At 42.9% G+C, this 27,531-nt stretch overlaps 1 protein-coding gene across 1 annotated transcript in view; it reads right to left on the bottom strand.

The window, feature by feature from the left end:
- The window catches only part of LOC149870541 (uncharacterized), a 115,025-nt gene that overhangs the window by 14,598 nt on the left and 72,896 nt on the right, over positions 1-27,531 (bottom strand). The window contains exons 14-18 of the mRNA XM_090036447.1: positions 26,305-26,344; positions 23,067-23,118; positions 16,133-16,244; positions 2,130-2,213; positions 28-151 (exon numbers count right to left, since the gene is read on the bottom strand). Of these exons, the coding sequence (XP_089892573.1) occupies positions 28-151; positions 2,130-2,213; positions 16,133-16,244; positions 23,067-23,118; positions 26,305-26,344 (412 nt within the window). The remainder of the gene's footprint in view (positions 1-27; positions 152-2,129; positions 2,214-16,132; positions 16,245-23,066; positions 23,119-26,304; positions 26,345-27,531) is intronic.

Raw genomic sequence — 27,531 nt, 5'->3', positions numbered from 1 at the left:
ATTTGGACAAATCAGGAACACACATACCTTGTGATTAACTTTTCTTCAGGGTTTGTTCTCTCTAAAAGATGCTGGAAGTAATCTTCTAGGGCTTGAGCTGTTAAAGTTTTCTTTAGGTACGGGTAATAGAGAGGATGACGTGCTATCACACCTGTTACACGAGACAGTCAGTTAAAACAAATTACTAAAACAAATTAGATTTTAATATTCAAAATGGACCTGAGATCATCCAGTTATTTGAAGCTATACATATGGTCTCTCTTTAATCAAAACTTACAGCAACAGGCTTCCATCCCTAAGCAGGAAACTAACTTGATGAGTGACATGACTGAATGCTGCCAGGCTTTGTGGTATTAATTGTAACTGTCCATGCCAATGAAAGATGGATAAGAATAAAAGGGAAAAGGACAAAGAAAGGAAATGTGAATCTCCTCTTCTCAGAACTCATGGTTTGAAGTATGTACAGTAAGAAGTTATTGCAATTAGCACTAAAGGGATATTGATAGGGGGCAGGTGTACATGTGCACTTTAATGCACATTAGCCTATTTTAATGAGCATTAAAGTGCCACAAAAATGTGTTTTCACTAATGCACCTTTTTCTAGTCCCTCACAATGGAGGGCACCTATACATGTGCCATACGTATGCTCCAACGCATCCGAATTAGCCCACATTGGTGTGTGTTAATTAACGTGCTCCAGCAGCCTCCACATCATTATTCAGCATCCCTATCTTCAAAATGGCAGTGGGGGCACTTTCACTAAGTGCAGGACACTGAATATACATGACACTGTGGGTGCTTTCATCAGAGAAGCCTGAACTGCTCTATTAGGGCATTCCCTATCCCCCACCCCAAAGCACGTGTATAGATGCCCAGAGTTACTCAATTTAATATGTACTAGCAAAAGCAAATTAATGAATGTTTAGACACTCCCAGGGTCAGTCAATCATGGGACTAAAAGGTGAATCTATGTTATTTCCTTCTTTTAATGAATTAGGAACATATCTATGAACACACAGTTCTCAAATTATAGCCAATTCCAAAAAAGGTCTATGTAACTCCATAGAGAAGCTGATGTTCACCAATGAGATGAATCAAGCAGAAGGACATTAGTGTTTTATGCTAATCTGGTGACCTATGCTGGGATATAGGTGTCTGTAGACCTAAAGTTAATGTAAGCTTAGTAGGACATGGATTTACCATCTATGTCATTAAAAATATTTTATCTGTATATTTTAAGAAAGTCCTTTAATCATACCCATTATTTTTAATAGTTTAATAATGCTAACATGCACATGTATGCAGTTTTTAAACAGAAATATTAAATTCCATCATTGTTGAACAGGAAACAATTTTATAGACAACGATGAAAAGGTTGTATTCCTTTTAAATAAACAAAGCCTACTTTATTAGCCTTAGCATGACAGGTGTTAGCAAATCAAATTCCAAACGCACCTTTAATTCATACTGAGATTTCAACATCACACTCTCTCATCTTCCAACAAATAAGAGAGCCATTTGATGCATGCAGAAGTAAGGAATAGAAGGAATTAATAAATAAGGCAAGGAGGAGGATACATGTAATTACACTGAAATAAAATACTTGGACCAAAAGAGGTGATTCAAAACAATTTCTTACATGTAAAAAGAACTTTCAGACTATCAAATACTATCACAAATATTTAGCTTTATAAATGCAATATACAATTTATGGGGAAAAGATATGATCACATAAACAAGAGACCACATTATAACGCACAATGGAGGAGAAATTAGGCTGCGTAGACACCCCACGTAAAGCACTTTTGAGTGTTTGTCTATGAAACCATAAATAACATTCATCTGACAGAGTATCTGTATATATTATGATCTACAAGTATTTTATATGAGTTTAATAAGCAGATAAGATTTTCTTTGATGATTCCAATAAGTTACAGTGAGCCAAATATATTTCATTAAGAGAAGATGATTTTCGATATGACAGTATGTATATACTCTCATGTCAGCATCTAAATAATAAGAAAAGAATCAGAGGTTGTGGGGAAATTTTCAAAAGCAGAACTGGTAATTCAGCACCTAACTCCTGTTGAAAATCTTACCTTATATTATAAATTAGAAAATAAAAATACCTATGTTGGCAGAGTTTCCTTTGTCTCCACTTCTGGTATAGGCAAGATCTTCTAAGCGATATGTATGTGGACCACTTGGCAGATCTCCATAAAAATACAAGAAAACAGAATATATTTTTAATAATATATACAAAGAAATTAATTCTAAATGTTGATAGAGTTGAAGTCCTTTCACAGAGAAATTAATGTTAAAACTGTATAGCAATTTTGGGTGCTCAAATTATGATGCTCCTGGGGTGACTTTTTCAGAAAATTTCACTTGCACTAGCACTTTATTTGTTCAGAACACAGCTCCCTGTTTTTTCAGTTGCATTTGTAAATGTTCAGCATATCAGATCCTCAGCTGTATCAGACTGAGCATATAGTGGGCCACAACTAATGACAACCTGTGAAAAATGAAGTGATGTACATGTACTACAAAGCCTGATTCATCCTCACAGCACTGTCCACTCTATGCACTAAATAAAGCAGGGGTCCTGAGGATATTATATGATCATATAATTAAAGGCTATATCATAATGCATAAACACAAGATCCTTTTAATATTCTTTTAACAGTCTGTTTTGTGTGCAACTTCCTAAGTTTCTAAAAAAAAAAAAAGCAAACTGATAAAACCAGAAATTTCATGATACAAAATTACTGGCATCCACTTGGGTCACTGGCAGGGGTGGGCTCCTTAACTCCACAACCTAGATTTCTGCCAGCTGAGCTAAAGACTAACTGGTAGCAGCAGTGGGCTGTCATAATCTACAGATGCTTGCACAAGTTACATTTTTTGTGCGAACTGGCCCCTAAAAGCACTCTACAGGTGTGATATAACACATTCAGGGCTGCAGTGCACTTTTAAAATGGGCAATCATGCAAAAAAAAACTTCATAAATCAGCTATAAACTGAAGGCACTATAGAGCAGAGTGCCTTAGGGAACTTGCATTTAGACTCCCTCACAGCTTAATTTTTTGCACTTTTGAGGAGCTAGCTTGATGCTCACAGTAGCCCAGCCCCACACCCAGGGCTGTAAGTGGGGCGGGGAGCGGGCAGGACAGTTGCTGGCTGGGCTTTGCCATGGTTGGAGCTGGAGAGGAAGGGCATGGTGGAATGGAGCCCCCTTGCCTCATGGGCTCTCTCCAGCTACCCCGGCTGGGGTTTTGTGGGGAGCCAGGCTGGGCCTGTGAGACAAGGCTCCATCTCAGCCCCCTGCCCCAGCTCTGGCCATGGCAAATCCCTGCCAGCAGCTGTGTGCTGCCACTGTCAAAAGGAAGGGAGCCAAATGGGCCCAACTTGGCTCCCCAAGGGGTAGCTGGGGGGGGGACTGCTGCAAGGTGAGAGGTGGGGCTCCTTTCTTCCACCCCCTGCCCAGGCATCTTGACAGTGGCAGCACACAGCTGCCGGCTAGGATTTGCCATGGCCAGAGCAGGGAGGAGGGTACCCAGCCCACTCCCCACAATACCCTGCCAGGGTGGCTGGGGGAGCCGTGCGAGGCAAAGGGGCTCCGTTTCACATGCCCCCAGCACTGGCCACAGCAAAGCCAAGCTGGTAGCTGAGCGGTGCTGCTGTCAATAGACCCAAGCTAGGGATGGGGGAAGAGAACCTCCCCTTCTCCCACCCTCTACTTGAACCTATTAAATGGAGCAACACACATCTGTTGGCTCAGCTTTGCTCCAGCTGGAGCCAGGGGAAGGGACAGGGCTGGAAAGAGGGGTGGTTTGGCAGCCTCCCTGGGGACTGCTGGAGTTCCCCTGCCTGCTTGCCAGGGACAGTGCAGGCAAGCTCAAGCCCCACCCAACCAAAAGGCAAAAGTTTGTTGTTTGCATAAAGTGACATAAGTTAGAGTGCGCTCCCTAAATGTCTGTTGGTACCCAATGTGGGGCAGCCACCAAACAGAGATGAAGACCATGTTTTGCAAGTCTCTCAGGCTCACGGCATATATTATATGTAAGATGCAATAATCAGTTAATCAGCTTAAAGTGTAACCCAGCCACATGTTCAGGTTACTAATGGTACAGTGAAACAGGAATCCAGCCACAAAGTGTATGTGTAATAACAACACACCTTATATCAAACATATGGCTGGTAGGGTCCTCATTGGTCAACAATCAACTGATAGTCCTGCAAGCAGGACTGAATTGGGCAGCCCATTCTGGTCCTAATCCTGCTGATGATCGGCTAAATGGGAGTGCCTTTTGGCTTGAGCCATGGAGTACTCCCAATCTATCAATCGTCACTGAACTGGAGTGCTCCCAATCAGCTGATTGTCAGCAGATTGACTCTTGGTCTGCTGATCACTGGCCATCTTGGGAGACCTCACAGGCACTCAAACTGGCCCCATGGGTCCTTGGACCCAGCTGACAATCAATCGACTATCAGGCACCTTGCAAGGGAAGCCCAGGAAAATGACCCTGGGCTCCCTCTACACTGGCAGTTATGACAATTTGGATCTGATCCCTCTCAAAATCATGCCTTCCAACATACATGTGGCATGGCAGGAGACATGATTGTTCAGGTCATAGATTTGATCCCATCAGGCCTTCAACGGACTGTCTACTGGTGGCCTCGGTTATTTGCTGACAAAAGAATAAATATCAAAACACAGGAACCCTATGTTATATTCAGGTTTGGGGAGGAGCACAGATAGTGAATAAAACCATTCTGCCCTCACCCACACTGAGACTGATCTCTTTTGACCCCAGCCCGAACTCTTCTGCACTGCTGGCTCTTTCAGGTGGTCTCTGATCTACACCAGGGGTGGGCAAAGTCCAGCCTGCAGGCTGGATTGGGCCCACAGTGGACATCGTTTCCCAGAAGCCCTTTCTCCTGTCAGTCTCCATGGAGTCCCCTGGAGTGGCAGAGCCGTGACAGCATGGGGTTGTGATGCGTCTGTGCTCCCTAGGTCTCCATGGAGACCTGCCTAAGTGTTGCAGGCAGGGCATATAGCTGGGTGGGGAGCTGCTCCAGGGCCAGGGCTGGGATCTTGCAATGGTGACAGAGCAGGCAGGAGCCAGAGCTGAGCCATGATCTACTGTCCACATGTCCTAGGCAGGAGCATGCAGGTAGTGGATCATGGCTCTGCCCTGGCTCTGGTCCACACTGTCGCTGATGCAAAATCCCAGCCCTGGCCCTGGCCCCAGCCCCAGCCCCAGCGCAACTCCCTGCCCAGCCAGGCACTGCTTGGGCTAGTCTCCACAGACAACTTGGCCCTGCGCTGTCACTGCCCCGCTGCTCCTGGGGTCTCCAGAGAGAGCAGCCGGAGAGACACAGGCAGGGGCTGCTGGGAAACGGAGTCCGGCCACTGGCTGAATCTGCATTTTGCCTACCCCTGGTCTAGATTCAGCATTCTCAAATGCCTGGGCTCCACCCACCAGTCCCACACTTCACCACCCCTCAATTCCATGGTCCTACTCTAGTCCCAGTCAGCCCAGTCCCACCCTGTGCCTGTAACCAGCTCCTCCCTTCACAGTTATGTCTTCCAGTTATTTTTTTCCTCCTCTGTGCTTAGGTGCCAGCAAGCAGAGTATTGAGTGCACAGGAGAAAAAGTCTATTTTCTGTTACTATTTCTGGTGCAACCACTGTTGCTGGCTGCCAAGAGGAACAATTGCAAAGAAAGTCCTGCTGAGCTTCTGCTTTCCTGGGCTGAAACAGCATCATCCAGCTAGCATCACTGGGAGCACTGAGCTGCCAAACACTATTTACTGAGATATTTAGATGTTTATAAATTTAGCCAAATTGGGAGAGATTTTCATGGAGACAACACAAGGTAAGTGCCTACTCTTATAGATTTCAAGTTTCTGCTCCAAAACATGCATATACAAAAGTTTCTCAAGTGTGATTTAAGATGATTGACGTATTAACTTGGTTTGCACTAGTGTAATTACAGCGAAGTCAATTTGATTGAACTAAGTATATGTAATTTCTAAAGCCAGAGAGAAGCCATCATAGATAATGCAGTCTGCTTCTGTAACAAGTCACAGTATCATCAACCAGCCTCAAGAACCTGAAATTATATGACAAAATAAAATAAACCCAGGATGTTTGTTTTCAACTGGGAATGTATGAACGCCATTTCTACTGTATGTGCCCCAGGCACACAAATTCCAGGACAACCACTAGCGGGCCTCTGATACGATACTTTCCTAGGATGTAGATGATCAATGTTGTACTTATCTAATTCAAGAACATTATTTAGGAATCAGAAATGCCACGAGCTACTCCCCAATGGTGTAACTGCCTCAGATCATTCTTCAAAGCTCTCTGATTGTTTTGGGTGGGTTTACAAATCCTATGGAAACCATCTCTCTTTCAGGTATTTGTTCTGTTTTCAACTTTTGAAAAGACAACTACATGTAACGGCCCCTGAAATATTAAAACAGCAGCACATTTTTTAAATATTTGTGCCAGACATTTACATTGGCACCCAACTTATTAACCATAAGTTTACTGTTAAACAGCATTTTACACAAGTAGTCTCTGACACCATCCCTTTAAACAAAACAGAACTAGGAAACATTCTGAAGTTTCCTATTATTATTACCCAAATTGATTTAACCTGCATAATCAATCGTTATATGACTGATCCACAATTAGTCCTTCACACTCATGATAACCAAGCAACATATTAAAAAACCCTTCCCTACTTTATTTGCCAAATGGTGACAGAAAAAAAATGTAGCTGAATTCGTTCACTTTACAGTCCACACTTTTTGTCCAAGTCTCATACACAGCAACTATACTTTAAACCAGAGAAGTACAGTTAAAACTTCAACCACATCTGCAAAATAATTCATGTTATATACCAAGATCCAAAACTTAGAGCTGTTACTAAGGACAGTTTATTTTTTGAGAAAGCAACAAAAGTTTTGCCTGTCTAAAGACTGTAAATGCCTTAGGAAGTTTGATCTCCCTAAGCATTCCCAGTACTTAGATGGCATTTGGCAAGCAACAAATACTCACATATTTTTCTGTTTCATTAACACTTGATATCTTCACATACTGGGAGCACAATATGGCATATCCTGCTAGCACTATTATTAAATGGGCAATGGTTTCTCCTTTCTTAACTAAGTCAGGCTGACATTTCTCCATCTTTCCCAGTCTCCATTAAGCTTCCTTGGAACATACAGGCGCAAGCCAAAATGCACCTTAAGTTTAGTATTTGCAATGGATTTAAATTAGACTTTCAAACACATTTGTGTAGGTCTGTGGCAGGACACTGTGTGTGCCTGCCACTTTAAGGGTCTGGAGCTGGCAGCCGCCAGGTGCCTGATGAGGGCAGCCATTTTAGATTCAGGGTTGCCCATATAAACAGGGCAGTTCTGCTGCTGGGGGCCAGGCAACAACATTGCCTGGCTGGAGGGCTGTGGATATTATCTGGAGGTAAGGGAGGAGCTGTAGGGGATGCATAGGAGGTTCCTGGTCCTGGGCATGACCTAAAACTGCTCCCTGCTGGGAGTGGGTGGCCTTGTGGGATCCCCCAGGAAATGCCAGGCCAGTTACTGCCCTGGTGAAAGGCAGGTTGGGGTGACCCCTTTGTTTGGAGGGCCCAGAGGATGGACCCTCAGAGAATGAGAAGAGGGGCACAGATTCAGGTCTGTCTGAGTTTCCCCTGACTGGCTTATGCTGGGGCCAGGGGCCCACTGTGAGGGATGCCCAAGAGCTGAGAGCCTGGGGTCCTGACTGGCCTAGAGGTGGGCCAGGGCTAGATGAGCTGAAGGTCTTAGTGTGGGGACCACACCTGAAGGGGAAATAGCTCAGGGAGCTATGCTGCCTGGTATGATGGTGGAAGAGGCCACCTGAGGAAGAGGAATCCAGGTGGGGTTCAATAGGAGGATTCTGGGGCCCACTGTGGGAGCTGGTGATTTAAAGGAACATCAAAATGCCATCTGTGAGGCTTGGGCTGCAGTGTAGGGAAGGAAAGGAGCCACAAATAGTGCCCCTCTGGCATCAGGGCAGAAAATGGGCAGCCTCCTGCTTAATTGACATCTATTAATCAATGAACATCAAGGTGTGGCGGATGAGAAGGCAGGTGGTTAGCCCAGGAATAGTGGGCGGGCCACATGGAGCGGCCTGGAGCAGGCCCCCTGTATAAAGTCATATGCTATTTATAAATAGGTCATGTTAAATGTGTGTTGGTAAAAAATGAGAATATAAACAGAGGGGAATTCAGTCATAAATAGCAATTATGCATATAACCCCTCTGAGAATCTGGCATCCAAGGCCACATTCACACGAATGTGGACGTCTGGTTTGCCAGAAATAACTAGCGACAAGACACCTTGTACACCACTAGCTGTTTATGGGGAACACCTGTGCCATGCACCCTCTTGTGTGCAGCAGGTTACCTCTGAGGGTCAACCCCACCCCCCTTGCCCTGCTGCCTTGCAGCACAGAGAACAGCTGAATGTGCAATATGTGGTGTTCCTGCAGATGTGTCCACATATTATATGGCCACACTCGTTTGGATCCAAGAGTTGTTTTATACTTGCAAATCTCCAACTCAGGATAATTCACTAATGGTGTACTCTTCATTTGGACTTGAACTGTCCATTATACAACTTCTTCCTTATCAATTTTGCTCAATTTTGAGACTATTGCATTAACTATCTTACATCCAATACAGTTTTGCATATCAGTAACATCAATATTTGCTTTTAACATGTCATAAAAATACATACCTAGGAAATTCTAAGAGAATCTTGAATTCAACTAAATATTGAAAATATCCAAACTTGAAGTTCTTGTATTTCTATGGCAAGCAGAGCTTAATGAAAATCCAGTGACTGGCCTGAGTGGTAGTCTCAGATTTACTGTATATGTTATTAAGGCTGTAAACAATTCTGTCACTAGGGAAGATAGTAAAGACTTCAGTTTCTACAATCATTAAAGTAACATCTGCATACTATGAATTCCCACCATTTCTAGCATGGCTACAAGTTCTATAAATATATTTATTTTTGACGAAAATCTCATCTTTAATGAGGGACAGGTCAAATTCAGCCACTACTTTTTTCCCTCCTCAATTTTCTTTTTTCACTTTAACCTAATTTGATTAAATAAGTCTGTGGAAAGCACAGGAACTTCCATGTTAGAGCAGGTTAATGTAGCTCAGCCTAGCATTCCATCTCCAGTTGTGGCCTGTACCAGACAGAAATTCGTCTTATGAACTTCATGTTGGTCACCTTATAGCTTATCGCTCTATTTTGAAAAGCATGCCTCTTATGATTGATATTAAATTTTATTCTAATTTTAAGTGAGCCCTATAGCAGTCAACTTGCTTTCTGGCTTATATAAGAGTTAATTCCAAGTATATCTTATGTTGTTTTTTTTTTTCACTTGTTCTAACGTAGCTTTATTTCTGAGTTTTATACACTTTTCAGAATCCTAGAGAACATGTCCCTTGTTCTTTGAGCACATAATCATATACATATTATGCAACCCCTTAAATCTACATTACACAATACTGGCCTATTTACCACAATAGCGGCCTATTTACCAGAATACCTTATTAGCTTAATTCTTAGCAGTGAAATCACTTGGGACATCGCAACCAGTTGTATAAAAGAAAGCATTTTCGGAAACTGTTTATTATGTCTCCTAAATAATAGGATAAGAAAAGGAAAGCTGTAATACCACCAGCCTTCAGCATGTTGCTATAGTTACAGTTGGTACACACACATTATTAAGTGGGATAAGACATCAGGAATACTTTAGTCCTGAATGTTTTCAGTACTTTTGTTCACCAACACTTTTGAAGAATTTGCTTGTATGCAGTTTGCTGATCACTTTTAATGAAAAAGAAATGAAAAGTGATTATTGTCTAACTCATAAAAAAAACTATTGACAGCCAGTGACTGAACACTTGGGGAAGTAGATGAAAGAAATGCAAGGTCACAAGAGAACCATACCTTATATGTTTAACAGAGATTTAAAAAAAAAAAAAAAGTTTTGTTCAAATGCTAACTGCAATGTGTCTGCCCAGATCTCTTTCCAAAGAATTGTTATAAGGTATTCTTCAGCCTCATTATGCAACAGAAGTTTGTGTATTGCAGAAAGTATGCCCTTATGCCTAACGGACTGAATGTAGATTGATTTATTTTTTTCTGTTTTTTATTTGGCTGGGTGTTTTTTTTTTTTTTTTTTTACTTTTGTGGGCTTCCTCTATTCCAAGGAAATAATGGGAAATAATGTCCAAATTACAGATATTGGTAATTAACATATGTTGGAAATCTTATTCCTAGGGTCAAATTTTTTAGACAGTCTCATTTCTGTATTACCATACTTTAATATAACAATTAAGCAGATTAGGACATTGTGTTCAATTGACAATGTTACAGAAATACTCTACTTGCTTGTTCTTGTTCACTTTTTGAAAGATGTATAATGGAATATGGCTAAGTTTTAGTCTTTACTATTTTAGGAGTACTTCTGACCTAGAACAAAACTGAGATGAGCTTTCTAAGGCGTGCTGGTACTGCTGAATTACAATAAAAGGCAGTGCCATATTGAGCCATGCCATGCTCATTCTGTAGTGATTACCATCCAATTTGCAAGTAATGTAGGCCCTGGAAGCTTCACTGAGGACTGTTTATGCATCTCACATTAGACAGCAATTGGGTTAAAAAAAAATGAGGGGAAAAATAACCCTAGAAGCAAAAACCTAGAACCCAAATTTCTACTCCTGTAGCTATTTGTCCTAACCATGAACATATGGAGTTAAACTTCCTCTTGCTTGTTCTCTTTTTGGCTTCATGCTTCAGTAGCCCAGCTCAAATAGGAGAGGTGGAGCCTTCTACCACCTTTACTCAAATACAGAATGTTATCCCCCCAGTCAGCACTGAGGGGGGGGAAAGGTTCCTTGTCTTATATTCACATACAAAGAAACCTCATTAAATATATTGGCTATCATTAAACTGCTGACAAAAGCAGCCTGGACCAGTAATGGAAAACAACCAGGAAGCTGGTTAAATGCAGCCAACACTGAACATGGCTCTAAAGCACATGGCCCATACTGGCCAAACATGCTAATAGAAACTTTTTTTTGTGTGTGTGACCCTTAAAATAAACAACAGGACAGGAATTCCCTCTGCAGAGAACTGGCACCAGACCTGGAAGTACTACAATACCAGGACAGCACTGGCCCCTTCACTTTGATCCCTGGCTGCAGCTCCGGCATGGACTGCAGACTGCTCACTTCACTCCCTCTCACCACTTCCTGCTAAGCAGGAATCCCCCCCTCCCCTCTGCCTTGCAAAGAGGTGTCTGTGTATTAGCTAGCAGACCACATGTGGCTATAGTCCGTGCTGAATCAACAGGCAGAATGAACAGATAGCTGGTAATGTCCCTCCCTTGTTTTCTCAATTGGGTGATAAACACTGTTATCAATTCCCTGCTAGGCTAATCAGTGTGTCCTGCTGGAGGATGGTCATGCCCCTCCTCGGCTCAGTACTGTGTGAGGGAAGGGAGCCCCCCGGCTTCTAGCCCGAGCCACTGCAGGTATGTACCTGCATTTCTGGGATGTCTGTCTGGTTACAAAACGGATTTTGCCTATCCAGGTTAGACTAACCTGCAAAGATTGAATCAATTCAGGCTCAGGCTTTCTGAATGTCTGTCCCCCAGGTCAGGGGTGGGAAATTATTGCAGCTGGCAAGCCCCTTAATGAGTTTTGGTGAGTTATTGAGAGTCATGCACATAAATGCTTTTAGAAGATACAATTTTAACAAATTATAAATAAATTAAAAAAAAAAAAATTATTAAAAAAATCAAACATCTACTACAACATATTTTAACTTTATTTCAAACAATAATTTTTTTTCCTGATTTTTTTTATGGGGTTTTTTACTAGTGTGTATAGAGGTGATTGTGTAACCGCTAAAAATAAAGTCTTATTCTTGTATACTTGGGGGGGGGAGCTGCCTGTGCATTAGCTCCCAGGAGCCAATTAGGGGTGGGGGGGGTAGGGGACACACTCAGGAGAGCTCCCCTGGGTGGTGTGGTGCAAGTCCTAGTGCAGCCCTCCCATCTGGCCCCCCCCAGTGCTCTTGGTGGGGCTAAGCTCCACCAACTCCCACCCAGGGCAGCTTGTACTATGCTCCTGCTCATACCTGCCCCATGCCTCCCAAAGACACTGGTCCGGCTCTGGCCCAGCCAGTGCACACAGCTTCCCAGTGGAGCTGTCTTCCACCCACTTGGCTGCCCACAGGTGGCTGCACATCAAGCCAATCAAGACAGCCCTGATGTGCTGTAACTGCAGCATATCAAAGCAGGCATCCTGTACATCTACAGGCACCCTTACTGAATAGTAGTCCAATATGGAAAAATTAGCCAACACAGAAAAATAGTAATGTTGTCTGAAAAAGAAAATTGTTTTCTGCTAGTGGGATCCACATCTGTGGTAAAAAAACCCATATATATGTACATATTTCATGCTGCTCAAAGATTGGGGGGGGGGCGGTGTGTGTGTGTGTGTGTGTATACACTAAAAAATACCCCATCACTTTTTTCCCTATCTTAATATTAAATTCTCGAAGAATTCTTAATCCGCTTAAGGTTTATACTTTAATACTTCAAGGCTTATGAACATTTTTGGGCTGATTAAATGGTGCTGATTTGTTCCAAACACTATCATCCTGGTAAATTTTTAATACAAAAATACTATTTCAACTTAGTAAATGTAATTAAAGGGGAAAATCTGGCTTTTGATCTTGACAGTATTTTGAAAGCTACTTATAAGAAGTTCTATATAAAATCTTTACTACTATTATCAATACAGGAAAAACCAAGCATTCTTTTCTCAAGTCAAACTATAAATGAGAATTAACAAGATACGTAATAATTATGTCAATTTTTTTATTCTGTTCCTTATAGTCTCTTTTTTCTTCCTTGAAATGGAGGATTTCAAGTAGATAAAACCAGGACTGTATGGTGCTCATCTACCTCCAGCTAGAGACACAACCTAAATGGATTCATGATTCACTGAGGCTCTGTACACGCATTTAAATAACCTGGGAAAATTCTCCTGGGTTTGTTCTCTTATGCAGGGAGACAGTTTCCTGCAGCTGGTGAAGAGAGCACCTAACCAGAAGAGCACGAGCTCAGGGGATATAAGTCTGGGCTCCTGAGGCAGAGAGACCAGTGCAGCCCTAAACTCTGTGAGAAGGAAAGTTTCTGCCAGCTCAGGCAGGTAAGGAATGGAAGCTGTGGGCCAGGTCAGGTATGCCAGGGTTCAGAGGGGGGCAATGAGTGGGGAAGAGGCCTCTGCAGTGGCATGGTGACCCAGAGTTTTGAATGTTTTATTTAAAGCAGCTTGCTTGCATTGTTTCTGTTTTACTGGACAACTGACTTGTGGCTGTTGGGATGGTTAGGAGGCCAAGCAGGGGGACCTGAAAGGCATTCCAGGTTTAGGTCTACTAGGGGCATGATGGAGAGTGAGGGAGAGATGTATGCTGTACTCAAGAAGGCCAGAGCCAGGAGCTGGCAACATGGGTGGGCTGCAGCCGAGAGAGCTGGAGCTAAGACAGTGTGTCATGGGCAGCTGTGGCTGACAAGAGGTCAAGACTAAGAGGCCAGGCCAAAGCAAGTAGGCCTATGGGGGAGCTGGAGGTGATGATTAGAGCCCATAAGGTTTAATTAAAGCCACTAGGGTCATAAGCTGTAACCACAAAGTTTGAGTAGTACCAGGAGGGCACAAGAAGTTCCAAGTAAGCAAGTGAGCCACCCCCAGGAAACGGATGAGGTTCTGTTAGCTGATGGAGGGCCCAGAGACCAGAGTTTGGTTGAGATGGTTAGGGACCAGGGAGATTTTGGTTAGACAGCCTCCTCATCAATATAGAAAGAACACTAAGGCATATCAAGAAAATTTTAAAAGGGGGGTATATGGAGGACCTGGAACATGGACAGGATTAGTGTGGCCCCTAGTGGGTGCCATGGCTGCCCTCAGGGCCTGTCCTTTCACATCTTGGTAGAAAAACTTACCTGGAGACTCCTGAACAGACATTTAAGTGCTGAACCCCTGAAGAATAGAGAACTTGCAGTGCTGATGCTGTGCAACCAGCTCCCTCAGTCTGCCTGGTGACAAATGGGAGCAGTGCACAGGGCTGCCCTGATTGGCTGACCCAAACTGCAGAGTAAGCCTGTGTGTCTCCCTATAGCACAACATTGGATTCTGGGGGGGAGGAGGGGTGTTCTGCTTCCTGCTTGGTTGAAGCAGTGGAGTTCAGTCTGAACGAAACAGTCTCTGGAGGTAAGAAAGGGGGAGCAAAGCACCCTGGGATGCTGGAGGATTCTGCTGTGGCTTCTCTCAGAAAGGTAACTTGTACAGACCTTTGTCTTCCAAGAGTGATTTACCACTGGTTGTTCTGTGTTAATTTTTTTTCTTAGAGCAACCATTTTTACTCTGGGAGAAAAATTTTGAACATCTGTACATTCATGGTTCTCCTGAGAGCGGTGATTCCCCCCCCCCGGAGAAACTGAATGTCTGTAAATGGCCTTTGAGTGGAATTATACACACGTTGTGTTCTAAAACCATAACTTCCATTGAAAGCACCTTAGTTTCTCTCTTTCCTTTCACCAGAATCCTATTTCAAGCAGTAAGTGCTCCCATTTACTGTCCCAATTGGGCAGTTTGTTCCTGACCAAGCATCTAACATGTTGGGAGTGCAATGTGTTTATATAAATTTGTGTACAAACATTTCTCATAATAAGCTAGTTTAAATACTGAAAATAGTCTAGACAATCCATTGAATAAACTAGATAAATACTTCGGTGATTAGCTTATGCTAAACATCGTGCTGCTACAGATAGCCTGGCTATTAGTAGCAGTTATCTAGTTTAAAGGTACCTCAATTATGTCTACACTGCATTACAGTCAGCAGTTGTATTACAGTACCTATAACTGCTTTGACTGCTTATATTGTTGTTTTTTTCTTTTTGTATAATGAAATATTTAACCATTAAGATAAAGTTAGTCTTGTTATGATTTACTTTTTTTATAATAATTTGATCAGTCATTATTAGTGTTCTGGAATTAACCACCATTTTTAAATTTCTTATTGCTTAGCATAAATATATTGGACATATTGGTCTCATGATTTTAGACGTATTTGACCTATTGATCTCATGATTTGAGAACTTAAATTTAGTATAAGGAAAATGCTTATGCAAGATTTGTGGTATGTCTGGCATATGTGGAAAGAGGTCACATACATACATCACTCACTCTTTTGTTACAATGTGAAGGAAGACGGTCCTCTTGCAGCAGGTGAAAATAGCCCTCTGTGGTTTAACAGTTAAAGGCTGCAGCAATGTCAAGCCCACAGTTCAGGATTACCAAATACTAGATCATGCTTCACCCTGACGGCTGAAGACTGCAAGCAATGACCCCCCCATGAAGACTGCAGACCACAAAGCAGAAGATCATGTCCTACCAATCCCAACCTGCCAACAAGACAAGGAGGTTGACCTTTGCATCTGACTCAGTGGAATCCATAGGCTTATATGGACACCTATCACTATGAAGAAAGAACACAAAGAAAGGGTTTTGGGTTTTTTCCAACTGCAAGAAGGAGTTTTGGGCACATCCAACTAGACCTGATTCCATCACTCATGGTCAGTTTGGCCAGCCACCAGACTGACCTGAGCAACTTTAGAACTTGGTAATACCTTAACCTTTGCAGGACTGTCTAACTGTGTGTGTGTGTGCGCACGCTTTTTTTATTTTGCATAAATGAACGGATGAATATGCATGGGAATGAGTAAAGCAAATAACCTTACTGTTTTTTTTTTTTCTCTTCATATTGCATGTTTTATGTTACATTCTAATAAATGTGGGGTTATGCCTCATCTCTTGATAAGATTCTGGCTTGTTTTCACTTCTCACTGTATGCCCTGTGCATACAACACAGTGACGACATCACCACACATATTGAACGCAGAGTAGACCTATCTGGAAAAGAAACCTAATAAAGACTAAGTGACTAATGAAAAGAAAAGTCAGAGATATTAAAGACAAGATACCTTTTAACTGATCTTCAGTCTTCTGTTGATCAAATGAAACAACTGCATCTGATGTAAATGTAAGATCTTCTTCAAATGCTTCTACCTGCTGTCCATTCAAGAAAATATTGATCTGAAAAATATACCCATTTTTAAACTGTTTAAATCACACAACTAGAAATCCAGTGTTTAAATATGTAAATTAAACTAAGTGTCATGTGTAACTATCTTATAGTTTTTAGCAAAGACTTTATATTATTTTCTCTTTTTTTTGTGTAACTGCCGCGCAGCACTCTCACATTTATGTAACCTTGAAGTAGACTGTTAATCAAAATGAACGCTTTGTACTTCTCTCCACTGGCATTAAGCTACACATGCGCATTCTGTAAATTTCATTTATCTAAAAGTGTGGATTTGCAGAAATGAAACTTATGTAGAAAATCTGCCTAGCAATAATTATGTAAAAGAAAATTATCCTATCTGTATACTATAGTTAGTGTCATAGAGGCAGTCCAACAAACATTTATAAAAGAGGCAAAAAAGCAGGAAGCAGCAGAGACGACAACTGGAAAACTCTGTGGGCCTGATCACCCCGCAGACCGGTTCTCAGCCTCCCCGCCTGGGCATATCCCAGCGAAGATAAAGGCCTCAGAAATCCGACAACTGACAACGATTCACTGTGTTACAGTATTGCTTTGTGTTTCCCAATTATGAGCCGTTGACCAGTTCTGGGACTTAAGGAGTCGGCAGCCGCACCTAGCTTTGGACTTGTTCCACTGTTGGAACGCAAGGGCTGGCTCTGGAACCTCATGAACCAACGGACACCCTATAGAATATCCCATTCATGAGCTGTTGACCAGTTCTAGGACTACGGAGTCGGCAGCTGCTGGCTCTGGAACCCCGTGAACCAACAGACCCCTTTAGTATCCAGCATACTGTAACTGAAGAAACATCGGAGACTCCGCTTCTCGACTGCCTCTCATCGTAGCTTAGACAGCATACCTACGCTCGCTATACTTGTATTTACTGCAACTTGTTCCAACCGGCCTCCCCTCTTACTTGTAAGAGGGTGGGGCCAGGTGAGTGAATAAATCTTTTTATTTTACTCTATATCTACTCCGTAATAACTTTTATGACTAACATTCCATATCAATGAGCCGTTGACCAGTTCTGGGACTTAAGGAGTCGGCAGCCGCACCTAGCTTTGGACTAGCTCCACTGTTGGAACGCAAGGGCTGGCTCTGGAACCTCGTGAACCAACGGACACCCTATAGATTAAGAGACACTAACTACTTACTCTAAGTCGTCTACTTGTGCCAACTCGGCGAACTCGAGGGCGGCTAAGAGCTACCTCAATCCCGCCCCACAAGCCGCGCGCTCGCACAACTCCGCAAAGCCCGCGGCTCCCCTAAGCGGTGCCGGAGCCGCTAGCCCGGCATTTCGCCACATCATGGAGAATGTGAATTAAAACGTGCCATATTTCACATTAGAACCTATACATCAAAGCTTTCCTCTCCTCTTCTTTTTAAATAAAACTTGTCAAAACATTCTAAGCTGCTCTGATTCTCTGCTCCTAAAATGCCATGTGTAGCTGTGGCAGGGTATTGTTGGTGCTTGCCACTTTAAGGGCCAGAGCAGGCAGCAGTCAGGTGCTTAATTGCAGCAGCCACTTTAGACAGCAGGCTACAACTAGGGTAAACCAGTAGTTTGCTGCTAGCAGCTGAGAGAGAGACATCAGCTGGTGGAGCTGAGGAACAGGAACAAGTTGGAGATCTATGGGCTGCGGCAATAGAGATGGAGGAGGCTCCAGGTCCTGCGCATGACCTAAAACTACACCCTGCCAGGGAAGGGAGGCCTGGTGGGACTGCTGGTGGTGTGGGAGCTCCATAAAATGCCAGGCCAGTTATCTCCCTGGTGAAAGGTGGGTTGGAAGCGCCTAATAACCTCCAGCCCCTGCACATTCCTGGCTGGGTAATGTCCAGGCTTTTGAGATCTCAGAAAAGCCTGTGGCTCAGTTGCTAGTGCAGTTGTGAGGGTAAAAGCAGGCAAGCAGCTCAACTGGTACATGCTGGGGCCAGGACCCAGAGAGGGGTCAAAAGGGTCAGGGGCCCACTGCAAGAGATGCCTACAGAGCAAAGAGGCTCAGGGTCCCAACTGGCCTTAAATGGGGCCAGGGCCTAAGGGGGAGTCAAAGGTCCCAGACAGGGGACCACAGCTAATGGGCAAAGGGAATGGCTGAGTTTAGCTGCCTGGGATGCCATCAGCAAGGCTTGGGCTTCAATGTAGGAGTGGAACGGAGCTGCAGACATTCCCCTGAACAGTGGGGTTCAAAATTGGTAGTCTCCCACCTAATAAAGATCTTAATCAGTTTTCATCAAGGCATGGCAGACGAGAGGCAGGCAGTTAGCCCAGAAACAGGTGGATTCATAGTTTCTAGGGTCAGAAGGGACCTGAGTAGATCATCTAGTCCAACCCCCTGCCATGGCAGGAAAGAGTACTGGGGTCAAACGACCCCAGCAAAGTGTACATCTAGCCTCCTCTTTAAGACTCCCAGGGTAGGAGCTAGCACCACTTCTCTTGGAAGTTGGTTCCAGATCCTAGCCGCCTTGACTGAAGTAGCCCCTCCTGATATCTAGCCTAAATCTACCCTCTCCCAGCTTGTGACCACTATTCCTGGTTACTCCTGGTAGTGCTTGGGGGAACAGGGACTTCCCCAGTGCCTGCTGGTCCCCTCTGACTTGTTTGTAACAGGCCACTAGATCCCCCCTCAGCCTTCTCTTCTGGAGGCTGAACAAGTTCAGGCCCCGTAGCCTCTCCTCATAGGGCCTGCCCTGCTGCCCCCTGATCATGCGAGTGGCCCTCCTCTAGACCCTCTCCATGTTGTCCACATCCCTCTTGAAGTGCAGCGCCCAGAACTGGACGCAGTACTCCAGCTGCGGCCTGACCAGTGCCACATAGAGGGGGAGGATCACCTCCTTGGGCCTGCTTGAGATGCATCTGTGGATGCATGACAAGGTACGGTTGGCCTTCCTGACTGCATCCCCACACTGCCGGCCCATGTTCATCTTGGCATCAGTGATGACTCCAAGATCCTTTTCCGCCTCTATGCTGACAAGAAGGGAGTTCCCCAGCCTGTAGGTATGGTGCTGGTTGTTCCTCTCCAGGTGCTCCACTTTGCACTCGTCAGTGTTGAATCCCATCCTATTCTCATCCGCCCACCCTTGTAACCTGTCTAGGTCTGATTGTAGCCTGATGCTTCCTTCTAGTGTGTCCACATCCCCCCACATCTTAGTCATCAGCAAATTTGAACAGGGTGCTTTTTACCGCCTCGTCCAAGTCACTGATGAAGATGTTGAACAGCGCGGGCCTGAGGATCAAGCCCTGAGGAACCCCACTGCCCACATCCTTCCAAGTCGAAAATGACCTATCCACCACCACTCTCTGGGTGCAGCCCAATTGACTGTGTGGGTGTCGACACCACAGCCCCCCAGTTTCTTAATGAGAACAGGGTGAGAGACAGTGTCGAAGGCCTTCCAAAAGTCCAGGAAGACTATGTCCACTGCTACCCCTGCATCTAAGGATTTGGTGATCTGGTCATAGAAGGCCACCAGGCTTGTCTGACAGGACCTGTCACTAATGAACCCGTGTTGGTTGCCCCTAAGCATAATCTCCCCTGCTGGCCCCTCGTGGATATGTGCCAGAATAATTTTCTCAAAAAGCTTTCCCAGGATCGAGGTAAGACTAACTGACCTATAGTTTCCCAGGTCCTCCTTCCTCCCCTTTTTGAAGATGGGAAATACATTGGGCTTCTTCCAGTCATCTGGCATCACACCAGAGCACCATAAGTGTTTGTAAAGCCGTGCCAGGGGTCCTGCAATGACCTCAGCCAATTCCCTCAGTACTCTAGGGCGGAGATCGTCCAGACCAGCTGATTTGAATACATCCAGTCCTTCCAGAAGATCCCTAACTAGTTCCTCACTAACCTTTGGCCTAGATGCGCCTCCCTTGGGGCCTGAGGGGGGCCCAGAGGAGGGGTGACTGTTCCGGTCCCCGGTTAGGAAAATGAAGGCAAAGAAATCGTTAAATATCTTGGCTTTGTCGTCTGGTGTGACGACCAAATTTCCTAACGTGTCCTGCAGGGGCCCCACATTACCCAGAACCTTCTTTTTACCCCCTACGCATTTAAAAAAGGACTCCTTGTTGTTCTTAATCCAGGAAGCTAGTCCTGGTTCCATCTCCGCCTTGGCCTTCCTGAGTGCCCCCCTGCATCTCCGAGCAACTGCAGTAGTATAGTCCTCCCTGGTGATGGCCCCGCCCTTCCATTGGGTGTATGCGTTCCTTTTTGCTAGGAGACATTGGTAGCTCAGGCCACCTTCTAACTGGCCCTGGGAAGGCCCCCTGTTACAGTAGCCTACTGTGTATGCTCAGTCTATGTCCACATGCATACATGTTTTCTGACTAAAGGAATAACAGAATCACAACCTGTGTGTAAGTGCCAAAAAGGCTACTTACATGGCTAGAAAACTTCTATTTAGGTGCACAATGTAATAGAATTCCTTTCCTTTATGTGTTTTTCAATGGAAACTGTATTAACACTTACTTACTAGAAATGTCATAAATATAAGTGAGAATCGAGCAGATCCTATAATAGATATTTAAAATCTTCCAAAACATCTGCAGAAGTTTCTGCCTCTAATTGCAATGTGCAAAGAAGATTCAACGACTGCCTGGAAGTTCTCATAAAATGCAAATAATCTCTAACTACTGAAACTATTCTGTTTACGTGGGCAGTTACTCGTTTGTAATCTTCCAATTATACAATTTTGATTGTTAATCAGTTGTTATCTGCTGCATGACAGAGAAGGAATGGGAAAAATAATTTTTCCAAGGCTTTAGTCCTTTTTAGATAAAGTTAGAAGGCTCTAGTTACATTTTTCTTTAATAAGTAAAGGAACAAAAAGGAAGGTAAACTATACCTCTTGAACACCTCAGAAAGAGTGCTGATTCTAGGGATGAATCCTGCATCTAGATATAGCACTATTTAATATTAAATACTGCAGTAATGAGATTACATAGTTCATCTTTTTAGTCCAGAGAATAAGATGACCTCTACTTTACAGAGTGGAGAAAGACAAGTATGAATTACAAATGATGTTTTCATGGGAGCAGCTAGGAATAAGTTTAATCAATGGGCTACTCTCAAAATCTATGCATTAACAGGTACTACAATTATTAGGAATCAGATCAACCTTGGCTTGTTTACTACTAGAATTATTAGAATTGTAGAAGAATGTTGCAAAGTCTATTCCATTAGTCCTGGAGCAAGTTTGTCTTCCAGGATATTTTTGATCTGTGCCATGTTGGCACAATTTTACACTATTTAGCTCTGTATCCATTATGCACCAAACGTCCTCCACAATTTGGCATAAGACAGCAACCAATCTCTTCCTTGAAGACATCAGACCATTTAGCCCCATGGGCAGAGTTATCACTCTCTCTATACTTTGTTTTTCGGGGGAAATAATAACCTCAGTTGCATTACGTACATGTGTTTTCTTAAAGTAAAAAATAATGTGGCTGAGGCATTGTGAAAAATAAATACCAATACAGACCTTACAGAAACAAAACATTAAGGAAGATGCTAACAGACCATAAAGACAAATTGTGTTGTTCTATTTCATTGTTTGCATAACTGATAAAATATTTTCAAACAACTATCCTTGTTTTAGGTAGATTTACTAGGGTTGGGAGGTATTTTTTAAATTTTCCTAACTGAAGAAGAGCACGCATTCAAAAATACTGTCTTTTAACAGAAACCTTATGGAGTTATAAAAGCTTAAGTTATCTCTGCTGGAGTTGGGACAACTGCATAAGATCAGGGGAAAAATATTCTCCAACATAAAATGATAAACCTCTAATTTATGAAACACAAGAAGATGTTGTCACATTTGCTGTGTTAGATCTGCCTTCTATTTTTTCTCTATTAAAAAGATATCTTTACTATGGCAAAAAAATTTTAAGCAAATTTTGTAAATAATATAAATTTGTTATCCTGCTGATGTTTTGACCTGTTCCATCTTTTACTTTCTGCATTCGCTACCTATGAGCCCCTGGTTAAATTTGCTGCCTCTTTCTCTTGTTACAGCATTTGGAAAATTAGTACTGTGGAATTTAAGACCTCTTGATCAGAATACTCTTACATCAGCTGCATTTTCAGTGTGGATACCTTATCATGAAATGCTAGTACTGTCATTTGGATACTAGCTATCACATAAGTCATCTGGAAAAGAAAAAGTGTATCTGTAGTTTCAACTGCAGTCTCAAACGGACTGAGACTAACGCTGGGCACATCGATATGAAACATTTACTGAGCAGTAGACTAATTAGCTGTACAGTAAACATCTTGGTGTCTACATGTGCACCCCTACTAGGCTGGAATAAAATACCTTACTAGTATTTACAAGTACTATCCTGATGCAAAGTAAAAAACTGCAGCAGCACACATGTAAACTCTGGAGAAACTAGCTGCGGCACAAGGGTGCTTTAGTGAGGGGTCTGTCTGCCAGCTAGCCCTACACTGAATCACCATCATGCCCCAGGTAGCTCCTCTGAAGTACATTTTGCTGTAGGGAGCAGCCCTGGGCTAGCAGGCTGAGCCTTGAGGCCCCCTGCCAGCCAGAGCTGCTTTGTCCCAGCTTGGGCACACATGCAGACATGTACCCAGTAGCAATAAGTTGTATCATGGGATGGCAGCATTGAATATTTTCATTAACATATTATAAAACATGGAATGCAAATATATGCTATAATCATCTGAGGGAAAAATATATTTTAGTACAATTTACAGTAAATCTTGCAGCTTTACAATGCCTGATCCTATTTCTATTGAAATCAGGTTTGCTTTTCCCATTGCTGCAGTCAGAACAAGATGAGACCTCTAACAAGTAGTGCTTACCTTAACATTTCTTTTGGGATAAAGGAAGAAAAATGGTTTCAAAACTGGAGACCTGGATGTACAAAACAAATAATATATAACTATGTAAACAATAACAAATGAAAAAACTGGTCATACCTCTTTCAGTTCATTAAGTATTTGGACAATTCAAAAGTACCATAATTAAAAGTGTGTAGCCAAGGTTAGTAGTAATTTTTTCATCAATTTTGATATAGTTGAAAAATGTGGTCATTCCTTATAACTTCCATACTCATTAAGAAGGTGAGAGTGAAAAAGGGTGGGACAGCCTGAAATAATATCATTGATGTGTTTATGACATCAAGGATAGTCAATCAAATTTTTTATGTCTTCTGCATTTCTGCTCAATGCTTAATGGCAAGGGTTGGCAACCTATGGCTCATCAGCTGGATCTGGCCCATGGAGTCATAGCTTTAGCAGCATTCGGTGGCAGAGTCTCTCCCTGTGAGACATGCACCCTGCAAGAGACAGGCACCTGGGGCTCCAGCACAGTGGGAGCTCTGCCCATGCCATGCCAGGCGGGCAGCATGGGTTCCAGTGGAGCACGGCTTTCACCATGCTTCCCTGCAGCTGAGCAGTGGGTATTAGCAATGGTGGTGGTGGCCTGGTACTAATGCCTGTCAACCTCTGACTCAAACTGGGTTATTGTGCTCCCCTCCAACCCCCGGAAAATGCTGCTAACCCCTGCTGTGTGGTGTTTCACATGCTTATAGAAAATGTTATGGGCTAATGCATGAGTCTCATTAGGAAAGTAACAAGCAAAATATTTTAAAAAAATCACTCTCTCTCACAAGTTTTAAATAATATCCCTATCATTACAGTGATCATCAAAGCTGCTAGTAATAGAGGTAAATAATTTAACTAAATATGAAAGCTTTATTTTGGCTATCCCTTCAACCAAGGGGTTGACAACCTACATCCTGCACAGCTGGGGCACTCCAGTAGCAAGGGACTTCAGCAGTGCCACAGTGGGACAGTGGGAGGTTTTGGCAGTATTGCAGCTGGATGGTTGAGGAGAAGCTGTGGTGGTCATGGGAGTGGCTGGGTCCTAGCACCAACCTACTTCAGATCCGAGCTGGTTCATTCCTGCCTGCCACCAGAAAACTTTGCTTACCGCTGCTTTAGCCAATCATATAAGATCAACTGCTTAACCCCTGCTTTTAATTCTCCCCACACTGTGCAGTCACAGAAATAATGCAGTATATGTTTCATAATATTCCTATAGAAACAGTTTTGAAAAACTCTAAAAACACCTTCTGGAAATGTTTTCTTTCTAGGAAAGTACAAACAATTATATATGACAAGATCTGTGTAAGAAAGGTTGGGCTAAGGGTAAATTGGTATCTCGTAAAGGCTAGTGACACTGCATTTTTTGAGGCAAATCTAATGCAGCTGGTACATGTGCACTGTTTTGAGGTCTGACTAGCTTTAGTTGCGCCATCTTCAGTACTAATAGCAGTGTTGCTGTGACAACACAGCCTTTGAAATAGGCCTGAGAACTTGGGTACTTACTCACAGGCTGAAACTTGTGTCAACAGAGCTAATGTACTCAGGTAGTCAACCTGATTTGCAAAGATATGTCTGTACATGCCACAAACACACTTTCAAGGGCAGTGTAAAACATGTCTTAAACCATATTAAGTGTCAGTTTGAAAAGGGTTTCAAATATTATTGATTTTTCTCACAACTATTCTCATGAATAAGAATGAAAGTGTGAACATGTACATTTAATACAAAGAATGACTTCATCTTTGGTGTCAGAAATGGACTGGCCAAGTTCACCAATGACACCAAACTCTGGGGTAAAGTATCCACACCCAAGGACAGGAGGGCGATCCAGGCAGATCTTGACAGGCTCGTGAACTGGGTGGATGAGAACCTGATGGTATTTAACACCAAAAAATGCAAGGTTCTCCACCTTGGGAGGAAAAACCTGCAGCATGCTTATAGGCTTGGTAGCGCTATGCTGGTTAGCACTACAGATGAAATGGACTTGAGGGTCATGACTGACCACAAGATGAACATGAGCCTTGACTGTGATGCTGCAGCTAGTAAAGCAAGCAAAATGCTGGCTTGCATCCATAGATGCTTCTCAAGCAAATCCCAGGACGTCATTCTCCCATTGTACTTCGCCTTGGTGAGGCCACAGCTGGAGTACTGCATCCATTTTTGGGCTCCACAATTCAAAAAGGGTGTGGAGAAGCTTGAGAGGGTGCAGAGGAGAGCCACGTGCATGATCAGAGGTCAGGAAAACAGACCTTATGATGAGAGGCTGAGAGCCATGGGACTCTACAGCCTGGAAAGGCACAGGCTCAGGGGTAATCTGGTGGCTGCCTTTAAGTTTATTGGGGTGTTCACTAGGATCTGGGGGAACATCTGTTCACCAGAGCCCCGCAAGGGATGACAAGATCGAACGGTCAGAAACTCCGTCACGACCGTTTCAGGCCGGACATAAGGAAGAGCTTCTTTACTGTCCTAGCCCCCAAGGTTTGGAATAGACTACCACCGAAGGTGGTTCAAGCACCCACTTTGAATGCCTTCAAGACACATTTGGATGTTTACCTTGCTGGGATCCTATAATCCCTGGGGCAGGGGGCTGGACTCAATGATTCTCCAGGGTCTGTTCCAGCCAAATGTCTATGAAATCTATGAAATCTTTACATATTTTAACAGATTTAAAATATAAAAAATTGTGACCTAAAATAGGTATATTCAGAATTACTCTATTCTAACTTGCTTCATTGTTTTTGTGCTAATGATGCAGTAGAATACGCTTTAAGAACAATTTTTTTAAGTACTAGAGTTACCTCGCATAAAGGTGACTAGAGTTTTACGGCATGTACAAACATTCATTCTCCCAAGAGAAACTCTCCTGGGAACGATTTGACCTTGGTTGTTCCCTGGTTATCTTCTCCTGAAGCAGCCATTTTTACTCTGGGAGCAAAAACCTGAACATCTATACATGCAGTTCCTCCTGGGAGAGCAGCAACTCTCCCAAGAGAAACTGAATGTTTATAGGAGGCCGCAGTAGAAGTACATATAGTGTGCCCAAAAACTGGCTAGAGAGGTCTGCTAATTGTTGCAAATATCTTGTAGTATAACTGTTCCTTTGTCACCAGTTAGTAGACATAACACAAGATGCTATTGAAATTTTTTTAAATGGTGGGAGGAGTACTATACCCAGACTCTGAGACTAGTGAGTAATCAGAAATCAACTTACACGCTTGGACGCCCTCCAGCAATTGCAGTGAGACCAGGTGCTAGAAATTGAAAACAAGATAAAACAAGCAAGTTAATTCTAGAAAGACTTTTTGCAACAAGTGTAACAGATTTGAATTCAATTTTGTTTTACTCTTAAACCTTCCTGTGCCCAACACTTTGCAAATGGTGGGAAAGTCTAGAAAAGAATTTAACTTTTACTAGAAATATTAAATTAAGTATTTTTGTGAGACAGTTTAAAAAACTGAGATTTTTACCAAAAAAAAAAAAAAGAAAGAAAATCAAAAAGCAACAACCTGAAAGAGGTCTCATATATTCACAAATAGAAACTATGGAAAGGATCTTATATGATTTTTAACACCTATCAGATCATTAATTTATAAGAAAAAGACATAATGCTTTGAAAGAGAGATGGCTTTGAATTGTACTATGGTTTATATATTGCAAATGACTGGTAAACTTTTTCATGAAAACATAAATATATGAAAAGAATCAGCTCAGAAAGCAAATCTATGATCCTATTTATTAACTACTTCATGCAACCTAACCAAAGAATTATGAGGATGACTGATAATTTGAATATACCAGTTCAGCCACAATTTTGACATGCCAAGTAGCAAAAGTATGCAGTGCTGCTTTGCATTAGACCTTGTAGAAAACTCAGAGAACTGATTTTAGAATTTTGTAGTTATATTGTGCATAACTTTTGTTATTTATTTGTAGCATAATTATGACATGTAGGTACAGCTATGGTAAAATGCAGATATATACCACTGAGAATAGTTTTACTGGTCAGTTCTATCTGCAACTGATCAGTAAAGCATGAAAAAATAGGGCTATTAAAGATTTGGAAAAAGCAATATAAATGTATTTGTGGCAGGGCACTGTTGGTGCCTGCCCCTTTAAGAACTGAGCCAAGCAGCCAGCAGGTGCTTGATTGCAGAGGCCATTTTAGATCTCTGGCTGCCTATATAAACAGAACAGCTCACTGCTGGCAAGCCAGACAGTAACACTGGCTGCATGCAACATCCTGGAGGTAAGGGCAGGAGCTTAAGGTTATGGTTTGGAGGCTCCTGGTCCTGGCCATGACTTAAAACTGCACCCTGCTGGGGATGGGTGGCCTAGTGGCCTGGTGAGGCTCCCAGTAGTGCAGGAGCCCCCAGGAAATGCCTGGTGAAAGGTGGGTCAGGCTGTCTTAATAACCCCAGCTCCCACAACCGGGTGGGTT

This window comes from Crocodylus siamensis, chromosome 2 (genome assembly GCF_052110815.1).
Source record: "Crocodylus siamensis isolate JL-2025a chromosome 2, ASM5211081v1, whole genome shotgun sequence".
NCBI classification, from domain to species: domain Eukaryota; kingdom Metazoa; phylum Chordata; order Crocodylia; family Crocodylidae; genus Crocodylus; species Crocodylus siamensis.
This window is presented reverse-complemented; position numbering and strand designations above follow the sequence as displayed.